The sequence below is a fragment of the Barbatula barbatula genome, assembly GCF_947034865.1.
Source record: "Barbatula barbatula genome assembly, chromosome: 12".
NCBI classification, from domain to species: domain Eukaryota; kingdom Metazoa; phylum Chordata; class Actinopteri; order Cypriniformes; family Nemacheilidae; genus Barbatula; species Barbatula barbatula.
In genome coordinates this window covers 8386825-8400319 of record NC_136775.1, presented here as the reverse complement: position 1 = coordinate 8400319, position 13495 = coordinate 8386825, and the positions used below count along the sequence as shown (strand labels likewise).

General features: G+C 40.3%; 1 protein-coding gene across 2 annotated transcripts; it reads left to right on the top strand.

Moving 5' to 3' along the window:
- Positions 1 to 63: 63 nt before the first annotated feature.
- Positions 64 to 12216, top strand: sphk2 (sphingosine kinase 2). Of its 2 annotated transcripts, XM_079468672.1 has the most exons (8): positions 64 to 212; positions 2274 to 2615; positions 2971 to 3693; positions 6738 to 6887; positions 7056 to 7150; positions 7997 to 8112; positions 8216 to 9950; positions 10390 to 12216. In XM_079468672.1, exons 3-8 carry the CDS (start codon positions 3234 to 3236, stop codon positions 10450 to 10452), a joined length of 2619 nt encoding a protein of 872 aa, XP_079324798.1. In that variant the 5' UTR covers positions 64 to 212; positions 2274 to 2615; positions 2971 to 3233; the 3' UTR covers positions 10453 to 12216. The 2 variants fall into 2 exon arrangements, with proteins under 2 accessions (XP_079324798.1, XP_079324799.1); XM_079468673.1 differs by lacking the exon at positions 2274 to 2615 and having other exon boundaries at positions 133 to 212.
- The last annotated feature ends 1279 nt before the right edge of the window (positions 12217 to 13495 follow it).

Below are 13495 nucleotides of genomic sequence, written 5' to 3'. Positions count from 1 at the left end.
ATCCGAGAGAACAACACAAGTGTGCTTATCGCATTATTTTCCAATGACATGGGTTGGCCAGATGGCGGTTTGAACGAATGATTGGAAGTTTGTCGTGTCAATCATTTACTTGCCTCCGCCCGCTGCGTCAACAGACTTCCTGAAAACGCTCGTGCCTCCCCTACAGCTCGGGAAAGCTGGTTGAACTCTCTATGTATGGGGACAAAAATTAGGTAAGTCTGTCAGTTTTTCTTTCGCGTTGTCGTCTTTTATTATTTTCTGATTTTCGACGGACCAAAAACCACCTGGAATTTACAGATTGGCCCACTTTATTAAGAATTTAAATAGAAACCGTTCTGTTTCGCAGGTTGGTGTATATGCTCCCACCGTCTACGCTCATTTAAATGACACAAATAATGTTTGCTCAACACATTATTTCATTCAAGGATAAAACCTTATTTTTTTATAATAACTCTGAGGTTTTAACCGCCACCGTCAATTATAAACGAGTCCATTCATAGTAGTTTCTTGTGTGGCCTGTCATCATCAGCTAGCTGTTTATCTACGAGTTTGTTTCCGAGTTGCTAAGAAACTGCAGCTGTGCTTATTCATTATTTTGGCGTTAGTTTGTCTGACGTTAAAAACTCACGTTTTGCTAACCAAGCCCAGCTATTAGTTTTACACACAGTTTGGTAGATTTGCGCGATAGCAATAAAAGCTAATTGTGGATGACAGCGTTTTCTTCCAGCCCTGATCCTGCGGCAGACTACTCAAAAATAACCATTCATTCCAACTATTCCTGTTGACACTATTTTATTACCCGATTCAGACTAAGGCGCCTTTCACAACACTTAAAACGAACGTGTGACAACTGACAGACCACCTGTCACATTCAGAGACGCTAAGTAAATTGTGTCTCTATTGGCTTTTTAATGCGATCTGAAATGCCATAAGATCGATTTTGCCCATTACCCATGTCGTCCTAAATTCCTTTGCAAAAGTGCAACATTCCAGTGTAAATATTTCCGCGTTGCTCAAATTCTTATCAATCCGTCGTTAGAGATATGCGCAGCAAACAAGGGTCATGTCTGTTTTATTGTATGATCTGTAAGTCCACCCTTTTGAAACGCCTTTTTATATGTTAAATATTAAGACTATCATATCAACGATGCAGTAAAACTGTGGATGATTAAAAGTACAAAGTGTGCATTTATGCGAGAGAAACCTAGACAGACTATTCTTTGTGGCCGTATAAGGTATCGTCTAATCCAGGTTAGTGAATGCCAACTTTGCAATGGAATGCCCTCTTGGGCTTTTGTGGGTTTTGTTAAAGAACTGCTTTCTTGACGGTGTCCCCGCCCAATCTTTTAAGGGGTAGACCTGTTCATCAAATTTTTGTGTTATATTTTTAAACAATTATGGAAATCTGCCGGGTATTAATTTAGTGTGAGTCTGACCACACAGCACCGGAAGAAATGTAACTAGCATGATAAGAGTTGCATTACTCGGGACCTCAAGATCAAATTCCAAAACAGAGTCTGCAGATATTGAAGCGTCTACAGACAGATGCTGAAACGCAGTAGCCCGTCTCGTCTCAGATGTTTATAGACTGTTTATATTAAGCATCTCAGTGGGCAGCAGTTTCCTGTCTGCTATAAACTTGCACTTATCTAATTGTTTTGAATTTTAAATAGAAATTTGTTTCAGGGGACTGATTTACATCTGCTCATGTTAAATCCCAATAGACACTAGTCTATTGAGTTGAACTATCGCACGTTTTTTTCATCTAGCGTTTGGTGTTGCCTTTCAGCTGGAATTTCACAAAGATTGATGTCTGCCAGGAGTTTTTTCCCTCAGTCCAGTTTTCTGCGCCACGTTCCGTAATGCTTTCAAACCACGACCACTTTTGAACAATGACCTTTGTATTAAGTCTGCAGATCCATGCTTTCACATTTCCCCAACCAATGGTTGCCACACACTCTTCGTTGAGAAACAAAGTATTCTTCAGCATGTTTTTCTTTTCTGCTCATGTCAGACTTTGAAGATATTGCATCTTTAATTTATCTGATGACTTGTGTGTTAGGACATCAATTTAATATCACAGTAAATTTGGCTTATATTTATTTTACATAACAGGTCTTCTATAACTTCAACACAGATTCATATTGTTAGTATTCTAAGCGTTAATATTATTGGACTTTCTTCAGCATTGTAGGAAGAAGTGAAACATTGTATATATTGTTGCAAAGGTGACCTTTTTGACTCTTCAACTTTCCTTTTCTCTATTCAAAAAGGCACCTATAACGGCGTGAATACAAGAGTGCTCAAAGCAGCAAAGACAACTATGGCCTGACCTTATTCCAGCACTCTTCTTTTCTTTGGCGTTTTCCTTATCTGCCATTTTTGAAAGAATCCCTTGCATGGATGGACAAGTAGGATTCAAGGTTCATGGATGTCGAATGTTGGATTTTCTGGCATTTATTTATTGGATGAGCTAGAACAAAACAAGTTTCCTTCCCCACCACAATCTCTGACGCTATTTTTGACCAAGACCAGACATTGACATCCCTGTTCATCTTTATGAAGAGATCCTGTTTTTATAGTTCTCTCTTTAACTCTTGTCATGCACTATTGTTGTATGTATAATTACTTATACCCTCAATGCTTATTTGTCATAAATGTTTTTGTAGCATTTGTAGGGTTATCATAGTCTTACTCTGTGTTTGTTAATAGTAATTTAAGATTTTTCATGTAGACACACACAGAAACTTTGTTTTATGTTGATAAGAGACATTCACTTTTTCTCATATTGTAATATTTTCAAGTCAGACATAGATAGCTGAAAAAAGCTAATAACCTAAAATGTAGTTGTTTATAAGGATATTCTAATGCAGCACTAAACTGGAAGTCTGTTTTGAAAAAAGGAGTGGGAAAAGGTTAAACCTCATCAGGGATGAAAAAGCCTACTAAAGTTTTTTTTCCTTTGGACAGACACCGCCGAAGCACTGTCAACTGATTTAACATTTAGTTTACACATAACCCATGATGTGAGAGTAAAATGGTTGACTCCTAAATAAGAACAATCAACCACCATCCACAACAACTACAAACGTCCAGTGTGTCCGTCCAGAAAAATCATCTCACTACGAACAAAAGAGACCAAAAACTGAACTCTGAATGAGGCACTTGCATTGTCTATTTAACACATTCTCTCCATTCCACTGTTGCACTTCATCTGAGCCCAGAAGCTGAACATGCGCTCAACAGGCCCAGATAGCCCGTCCATAACCGAGGAGGCGCTGCTGCATGGCCAGTTTGGTGGATGGAGCACCGGAGGGGGAAGTGGCAGCGGAAGTAGCAGTAGCAGCTGCCCCAATAGCCCTGGAGGTGTGTCTGTGCCATCCAGTCCTGTGTCCATAAGCTATGCCCTGACCCTTACACCCACTCACATCCACGTCCAGCGGTTGACTCCACGCACTGGGAAGCAATCCAGGCTACTGTTGCCCCTGGCTGAGCTCACTGGATGCAGCTGTCCGCGGTCACCGGCCCCACCATTGCTGGTGCTTTACTGGTACCCTCCGGGTCGACGAAGGAAGGGGGTGTCCAGACACAGACAGGTGAGGGCCTATCTGGCGGAGAGCACAGCCGAGGCTGAAATATGGTACACTGCTATACAGTGCCTGCTGAGGGGGATGGATGTCAGCTCCATTACAGGTGGGTGTGTCGGATTTCTCTGTTGCTGTTAATGATTTATTTGGTGCTTAAGTGTTTTTCCATAATGAATGTTGTGTTATTGTCAATGTTTAACACTTGATAGATTTTATATGTGATGTGGTCACACAGTGTGTGTTTTATTTTCAGGCACAGAGGTGGGTTTGTATTGTAGATAATTCATGTTCTGAAGTTTGCCATCTAGACAACAGGAGTGTCGAAGCATGTGTACATGGGACATTTGTTTAATTTGACTTCTCATTGTTTAAAAATGATTTTTTTGTGCTGATCGCAAACTGATCCCAGATCGCTATGACTATGATCAGATGTTATTTTTGAAACTAGGTCATTATCTTAAGGATAGGTCATGATGGTCAGCATGTCATCCAACACCGATTAGCGGTTTTTATCTAGCTCTTTTTAATATGCTAGAGTCTAGACAAAGCATAAACTTTGTTGTCTAATTCTGTTGTGCTGCATCCAGGTCCTATCCGGGTCAGGTTAACCAGAAACCGGAAAAAACAGAGAGTATTAGGAAACCCCAATCATTTTTAAAACATGTATTGTATATCGGCCATGTGTAGTCTTAAAGAACATCGGTTTGTGTAGGTTGTTTTGTTTGCAGACATAACGTCTTTAATAAATGAAAGAACATGTTCCTAATTCTATAAGACATCCGAATGCTTTTCCATTCATGTCATGTCTTTAGTACATGTCTTGTAAATGGGATGCCACTATAATTTCCTTTATGGGAAGCTAAATTTACGGGGTTATGAATCATGTCTGCGTGCATATATTTGTTTAAGAGTTTAACTCTTCATTTGGCTCTCTTTTTCCTCTCTCTATTTCTGGTTTGTGCACATAATTTGTACCGCACACGGTCATTTGCAGTCAGTAAATGGGTGGGTCTGCGGTAGGGAAAACACAGCTTGTTTTGAGTAGCGCAGATCATTCAGTAGCAGCAATACACCAGACTTTGACTTTAACAGATGTTGTGTGCTGTCGAGTTGTTCCTGTACATTGCTGTGTTGTAGTTAATTTGAGTATTTTTTTAATGCTCGTCAGTGCAGCTTTTAATGTATCATTAACCCAAACCCTGGATGCAATTATTACAATTTAATGCAGAGTTGGTTTCTGGGCCTTTCTCTGTAGAGCTTTTAATGTGTCAGATTACCGTCCCTACACTGTGTCATAATGTGAAAAATTCCGCACACACTTATATTAAAACGTTTTTTTGTATAACCTATTTTATTCTTTATTAATAAAAGCAAGTTTAAAGGTCCAGTGTATGAAATGTATGAATTCTAGCGGCGAGTTTGCGAATTCACTCAACCCCTACCTTTCGGAGGACTACGGTGTCTAACACATAATTAAGTTGTTCTCACATTTTCGCTTCTTTGCCGAAGGAGATAACGTATTAACAAAACATGCTCTGTAGAGTAGTTTGTGTGTTTAGGGTAACTGCAGAAACAACATGCCAAATTCCATGCAAGGGGACACACGGTCTATGTAGATAGAAATAGCTTATTCTATGTACTAAAAACATAACGCTTCATTATAAGTGTTTTATACACTTCTTTATACACATGGCCATATGTAACGAAAAATATTATTTTTGGCAGCGATTAACACAAGATTGGTACACACAGGGATGAAAAAGTGCCCCATATCCACAGTTAAATATACCACCAGATCTTCATTGTTGTGGATATACTAGAGGTTCTGGACATTTTGATCAGATACATGGCATCATGTATTATATCAAATACCAACAGATATAACTTGCTCTTATAGAAATATTATAATGGGATGTGGTTAGATCTTCCATCAGCACATTGGTTCAAAACAAACATCCAAATCAACAAGAAAATGGATCGCTGAACACAAAATCAAGATCCTGCCGTAGGCATCCCAGTTCCCTGATCTGAACCCTATAGAAAATAAGTGGGATGAACTGAAGAAGAGACAGCACCAACATTTGAAGGATCTTGAGAAATTCATTATGTAGGAATGGATTTGGAGGACTCTCAATGTATTCTCAAACCTCATCAGACTGAAAAGAAAACACTCAGAGCTGTTTTTCTTATAAATTTATTGTATTAAATACAAGGGTGCCAATAATTGTTGCCAACATGTATGGAAGGAAAAAAAATTACAATATGATATTCCACCTACTTCAAATTGTTTTCCTCCAATGAAATGTTGGGATTTTGTAGATTTTTTTAAATAAAACATAAAAACGAGAACCCGATTACAGCCGCCTTTGCTCATATTTACCAAGGGTGCCAATAATAGTTGAGGGTACTGTATATTAAAATTGACATTTCTGTCAATAGATCCTCCAAAAAAATGACACATTGGACCTTTAATTGTGTAAAAAATTCTAAATTTAAGCAACCTTGACACATCCAGTTAGCTATTTAAAGCAAGAGAATGGTGTTTTTCAAGTAAGTTAACATTGTGCAGATGGCACACAAGTTTTGCCTCAGGTAGTTTTTAACTTAGGAGTCACGTGTGCGAATGAGATTGCACAACCATTCCATTTTCAGTAGCTTTGTAAGGAAGAATCTTTTCATCTTTAGCCGTGGTCACACTTGACTCGAAGGAATCGCACCCGCCCATTTTCGTACCACCCATCAAATCTGACCATGGCATTACACCTATAGAAATTAATAACTTGTGGCACCAGTGGTACGGTGGACGGTGCCCTGAAATGTTGCACAGTGATGCTTCCGAGTTTGAGTCCTGGCTTGTGGTCCACTCTCTCTCATTTGGCAGGTTCCAGTTTGTCTTCCCTGTGTTATCAAAATAGCAACAAATAAAACGATTGAGGTTTGCTATATGTTGTAGAAGAACTTGGATGAAGGTAGCTTGAGAATGTAGACATGGTATGCTAAGACAATTTCTTTGTCAGTAAAGGCTGTTTTCTGTCAGTACATTTGAAGCAAAGATTACATATTCATCATCTTAAGGTGTACTTGTTTTCTTACAGCAAGAATAAGTTTGCCCAAAAATGAAGTCCTTATCACTGATTTCTTTTCAACCAGAATTCAGCAAAAGCATGTTGCCTCGTCCCCGTCGACTGTTGCTGCTGGTCAATCCATACAGTGGACGGGGTCAAGCAATGCAGTGGTGTCAAACGCACATACTTCCCATGATAAGAGAAGCCAATATCAGCTACAACCTCATACAGACAGGTATAAACAATACAGAGTACATGTTGCATCATGTATAAACTGGGACCTGAATAATTCATACCCATATAATGAAGAATTCTAAATAAGTTCTGAAAGACACACCAACACTGCTGCACTGGCCAGAATCTGTTTGGCATTTTGTACATGGTGCACTTTTCTTTTGTACAGAGCGTCAGAATCATGCACGAGAGCTGATCAGAGAGATCTCACTACCAGAATGGGATGGAATCGTCATTGTATCTGGAGATGGACTTTTGCATGAGGTGAATATCATAACATTAGTATTCCAGTACTTGGTAGAGTATTGTGCTAGCGGTGCAAAGGTCATTTCCAGGGAACAAACAAACTGTACAACTTGAATGCACTTTGGTGTCTGCAAAATGCCTTTATATCAATGCATATTAATATTAAATGCAATATGTCTGTCACCTAAAGTGATAGATAGTTCACCCAAAAGTGAAAATTCTATCATCATTTACTCCCTCTTGGCATTTCAAACCCGTGTGACTTTGTTCCTTCTTCAGAATACAAAAGAAGATATTTTGAAGAATGTTGTTAACTGACCCCCATTCACTTGCATTGGTTTTGTGCTCATACAATACAAGGGAATGGGGGCCAATGCTGTTCGGTTACCAACTTTCTTAAAAAATTAAAGCAAGAAGCAGTGGCTAACAGTGCATTTTATAAAAGCTCAGGGCGTTGTGGCACAACACGATGCGGATTACCTAAAACAGATTTTTATTTATTTATAAATCAGGGTATTTTATAACGGCTTATAACTCTGCTCAACCAATCAGAATCAAGGACCACAACTGACTGTTTTATAAATCTTCTATGTTCTGCAGAAGAAGAAAGTCATAAAGGTTTGAAATGACAAGAGGGTGATTAAATGATGACAGAATGTACATTTTTGGATGAATTATCACTTTAACTTGTGTTTATGTACGTTACCAAATTCATAGGATTGTCTCTAGAAACTATCCCACTGTGATTTTTACACACTACCTGACTACCTCAATATTACCAGTCAAAATAGACAAGACAGTCAAAATAAAACGATTATATCATTTCATTTGCAATTTAAATAAATCCACGCATGTTTTCTGCAGGTGATAAATGGCCTCATGGAAAGGCCAGATTGGGAACAAGCAATAAAAATACCTGTAGGAATTCTGCCTTGTGGATCTGGAAATGCCCTGGCTGGTTCCATCAACCACTGTGCAGGGTATGAGTCACATGTCACGTGTAATGTTTTCAATTTAACACAATTGATTGTCATCTGTTTTCCATCTTTATAATCTCCTCTACACTTTCTCTCTGTCTATCAGATACGACATGTGCCTTCGGGAGCCTCTCTTGCTCAACTGCTGTTTCCTGCTATGCCGGGGTGGAGTTAAACCAATGGACCTGGTGTCTGTTACAACAAGCCCATATTCTGCGTCGTCCACGTCCAATCAGAACGGGCACCCACCGGCTCCCAGAAGACTTTTCTCTTTCCTGTCTGTGGCATGGGGGTTTGTGTCCGACGTGGATATAGAGAGTGAGCGCTATAGAGGACTGGGCTCTGCAAGGTTTACACTGGGAACTCTGGTGAGGTTGGCCTCACTGCGCTCCTATAAGGGCCGTCTTTCGTACCTGCCACCTGCTGTAGTGAACCCATCCCCGGATGCTACACCCCAGCCCCCACGCAGACCTCTTTCTCGCAGCATTACGGAGGGTTTGGAGGGGGTTTGTCGCACGCCCATCCATCGGACATGCTCTGACATGGGTCTGAGTGAGCAAAGAAGCCTTCGTAAGGGAGACGGAGAGAGGGAGAGGGAGAGGGAAAGAGAGAGGGAGAGGCAGGAGAGAGAGGGGGAGAGGGAGAGAAGGAGAGATAGGGCAAAGGGTGTTGGGGTAGTAAGAGCCTCCAGTCTAGCAGAGGACAGAGAGAGAGAGATAGAAGCGGAAGAGAAGATGGAGCAGACATCAGGGACGAGGTCGGAATCAAACATAGGGCAAGAGTGTGACAACATAGACAAGAACAATGGAAACGGACAGGAGGAAGAGAATACAAGGAAAAGGGAGGAGATAAATGATGAAGTGATGAGAGTGAGAGATTTGAGCGACAGCGATGGGCTTGATGAAGAAAAAGAGCAGACCACACCGCCAGACCTGCAAAACAAACTGCGTAAAAACTCAGCCCCCTCCAGCCAGATCATCAACGCCTTCTTTAGCCAGCCAATCAGCGCAGACTCTGACCAAGACTTGGAGGTGGCAGCCTATGGGAAGGAGGATGAAGATTTAAATGGAACATACTTTCAGAGAGAAGCCTATCCACTGGACAAAGCTCGAGAACGAGCTCTTACCATTTCCTCCTCTCCATTCCGTCAGTCTCCTTTTAAATCCTTTAAAACCAAAACTTTGGACCAGAACCAGAACACCTCACGACCACGCCCCCTCTCCCTTCTCCACCAATCGCATTCAAACTCCCTCCCTCCAAAATTTCCATCTCTCTCTCTGTCCCTTTCCCCAACCCCTCCTTCATCCCCGTCTTGTGCCTCTCCGCATTCTTCTTATCTTGCCCCGCGTCCCAACACTCCTAGCTCCTCTTCCCCATCACCGTCCTTTCATTCACCAAGCCCTTCCTTCAACTTTGACCTTTCCGAGCCTGCCGGATCCCTAAAGAACCGCCCTCATACGACATCCTCCATCAACCTGCCAGAGGATGACCTGCTACCTCCTCTGGAACAGCCTCTGCCGACAAGAGACTGGGTCACCATTGAGGGCGATTTCGTTCTGGTGCTAGCGATCTACCAGTCTCATCTGGGGGCAGATCTGTTTGCTGCCCCTCAGGCTCGGTTTGATGATGGTTTAATACATCTGACATTTGTGCGGGCTGGTATCTCCCGTGCAACGCTGCTTAGACTGTTCCTGGCGATGGAGAGAGGAGCCCATTTGTCTGTTAGTTCTCCCTATGTTAGTCACGTTTCAGCTCGGGCGTTCCGTCTTCAACCTCTTTCGTCACGAGGAACACTTACTGTGGATGGAGAGCTGGTGCCCTATGGGCCTTTGCAGGCACAGGTACGGAATATGAAAGGAATAGTTCACCTCAAAATGAAAATTCTCTTATTTACACACCCTCTTGTCGTTTCAGACCTCTGTGACTTTCTTTCTTCTGCAGAACACAAAAGAAGATATTTTGAAGAATGCTTATAAGAGAAAACTGTTGGTCCCCATTGACTTGCATTGGTTTTGTCTTCATACAATAGAAGTCAATGGGGACCAACGTTTTCTGTTGACCAACATTTTTTAAATATCACACAGGTTTAAAATGACAACAGAGTAAATCATGACAGATTTTCATTTTGAAGGGGAACTATACAAGAGATTGGCAAGTGATCCTTGTGTACTACACCACAGTAGTTTGTTTGAAGTTTGTCTCCTCCCAATTACAATTTGTTTTTTTGAAGCCTAAGCATGCTTTGCATATACATTTCCTTACCTTTTTGTGTTTTCCTAGGTTCATCCCTCCATGGCGCGTTTGATTGTTGGGGACTCAGGAGTAAATATAACAAGATTCTGACCTGGTTGGATTTGAACCGGCAGGGATTAACATCAGGCTCTGGATTATGTAACAGCGTATTGGGGAGAGAGAAACAGAGATCCAACAGTTACTCTGCCATCACTGCTTTTACTGGGATTAAGTAAAGGATTGCTGATTAAATCTGCATATGCAAAGAGTGTTTTGGACAAAAAATTTAGTTCTGTTGGATTACTTACTACAGCCGTAGACAGAAAGCAGCAGTGTAAACGGTCAAACTGAGTGTGTCTTGTGTATACATTTTAGTATGCATTAGTGCATAGATCCTCAGCAGTGCTACTGCCTTACTTCAGAGGGGGACAACATCACAGAACACGTAAATAAATGCTTTTAGGTTGCCACGTCCACATCAAAATATCCCTCCACATATGTTGTATGATGGGTACCCCCGGAATGCCGTATCTGTCTCTGAATTTTACAGGCAATCCACTCTTAATCTACCTACTCACTTAGTCCTACTACTACAACACTCAATCCTGATAACTCACGATTGATCTACATTAAACAAAGGCTCCGTCCAGCTCTTTAAAAACCTTCTACTGTTTCACGGGACTGATCAGAAATATCAGTCTTGCGACCTTAGGGTATTTTTAGAATACAATCAACGTGTTTATTGAGTGGAACTCATGGCGACTCATGCCGGTGTGTATTGCGTTGCTAGTTTGTGTAGGAAAAGCATGCAATGGTAATGATATTGTTAGGAAACTAGCTATATATGCATTGCAGTGAATAATGAAAACTTGTAGAAAATTGGTCAGGGCTTTCTTTTTCTCAATCATATATGTGCTCTTCAATATCAGACTGTAGTGTCTTAAATAGTTTTTCAGTCAATCCCAGTTTAAAGAAAACGCAGGGGTCCTCGTAGCTTTTGCCAATCCCTTAGTAATATCAAAGACATCACATTTTCCATGACTTGAGGCATGTTTGCATAAACAAGTTTGTTAACTTGCATGCAAATGATGAAAACACTGCATCTCTCTACTTTTCCTTCGAACTGCATCATGCTATGTCGTCGCACAATGAGGAACTGGAATCACGCAATAAACACTTTTCGTCTCAGCCCAGTCTGCTGAATTTATGTTTTTTGTAGTACTGTGATCAGTAACTTTTCCTAGAACCTCATTTGAAGATTGAGTCACTATAGAAGGACTTACTTTTCAGCTTTTTAAAGAAAACAAACCTGTGCAGTGTCTAGCTGTGAATCTGATTATGATTGTAAGAGCTCTAGCTTGGTGGCCTTTCCAGTACTGTTGAATTTTACCTAAATATAAGAAAACTGGCAGAAATCATTTTTTTCTATTGGTTTTATTTTGTCTGAGGACCACAATCGGACAGTTGCATACCCTTTTGCTTTAATTTATACATTTAAAATGATTAACATCTTTAAACTTAACTTTCGGCTGGAATTTCCGAACAGCTGTCCTGTCTTGTGCAATCACGTCTGTGTCTCTCGATCTGCGCTTTACTTAGCAATTGATATTTAATGCTGTTTGTTTAGTCTGTGCACTAGAAAGGGAATTTGAGCTGCAATCAGATGGCCAGTTATTTGTTTTTGGTTTTACATTTTCCCCCCATGTTTCCTTCCTTCTTTTGTTGTACCATATTTTAGAATGATCTAATAAATTTGGTATTGAGCTGCTGTCCACCTTGAAAATGCCAGTTAAAGATCTCTCTGTCTTTGATGCTTGTAATATGATTGTAATTACTATTAAAAATATTATATTAAACACGTATACATTATTTACAGTTCCTTGGTCTGTATGGGTTCAAATGTTTTGGATGAAATGTAACTATAAAATAGTTTATCTCCAGTTTTTTAATCTTGTGCCAATGAGGAAAAACAATTGTATGGTTGAGGTATCACAGGCTCGTGAGTGAGGATAAATGTTAGCTTCCGGTTTAATTGAATAAATGTCAGCTCAGGAATGTTTTTCCTGTTCAATTACCACATTCCCAAGACGAGGAAAAAAGAGAACTGGAACTTAGAAAACACAATGGTCACAATTACCACAGCGATTGTGCAACTTTGAAACTGGGCTGGAAAACAAAACCTGTTCCTCCTGGGCAAGATGAGTAAGGCAGTATTAGTCAGTACAGTGTGTTTCACCTCTGCTGGTTATCAGGATTTCATGAACTGGTAAACAAGGAAGCCGTCATCTCAGACCCTTTTCCTTTCATTCTTTTGGCTCTTCATCTCTGCTGTTTCTCTACTAATCTTTACTTGGCACTGATGCTATCTTGCTTTTTTGTGGTGTCTTGGCCTTCATATCAGTGTCTTGAGTTGTTATTTTCCTCTTGTTTTCTCACTTGTATCTCGGTATCCATTCGATTACAAACAACTGCATTGCCTTTTGCTCCTTTAGATTACAGTCTTCTTGCTTTCTCCCTCCCTCCACCTGCCATCCCTTCTTTCCTCTAGAAGCAAGACATTGTTTTTGTCCTAAGCAGTTGCTCAATATATTTGGTTATTCTGAGAGTTGAAGGTCACAATTCCAGTTTGCATTACCAAATAAAGCCCTGCAGTTTTTATGCCATTATTCTTGATGTCAAGTAAGAGCGACTGAGTAGTATCATCCCAAAGGGGTTTGTGTTGTGACAATGACCTAAACAAATAACTAAACATTATCCTGTTTATTAGACAATTACACTAGTGAAGTTAAGGATTACTTGAGGGAAATGTTTCTCTTGAGCATACAAACCTATTGTTATAAAGGTGTATGCATTGGCTAAATGTTTGAGTTTTGAAGACCAAAATATCATAATGCAGACACATGTAGTCTTTTAAATCAAAGGGAGGTCTTCACTGAAGGTGCTTAAATTTGTTTTTATTTATTTTGTAATTTCTTCCATTGCAACGTAATTCCCATTTATTTCATAGTTTTGATGTGATTTAATAAGTATAAACGGTTGTGGCCAAACGTGATGTCCAGAGAGCAAATTTGGTAAATAATTAGCTTTTAATGCCCCTATCAGATAGATTATCTGCAGCAATCTACACTTTCAATCCCCAGATACTGCTAGCAAC

Bases quoted from the DNA above. Each gene is read 5' to 3' on its own strand.
- sphk2 (XM_079468672.1), top strand. From the start codon at position 3,234: ATGCGCTCAACAGGCCCAGATAGCCCGTCCATAACCGAGGAGGCGCTG. The intron at 6,888-7,055 runs GTATAAACAATA...TCTTTTGTACAG, and splicing joins CTACAACCTCATACAGACAG to AGCGTCAGAATCATGCACGA. The intron at 7,151-7,996 runs GTGAATATCATA...TGTTTTCTGCAG, and splicing joins GAGATGGACTTTTGCATGAG to GTGATAAATGGCCTCATGGA.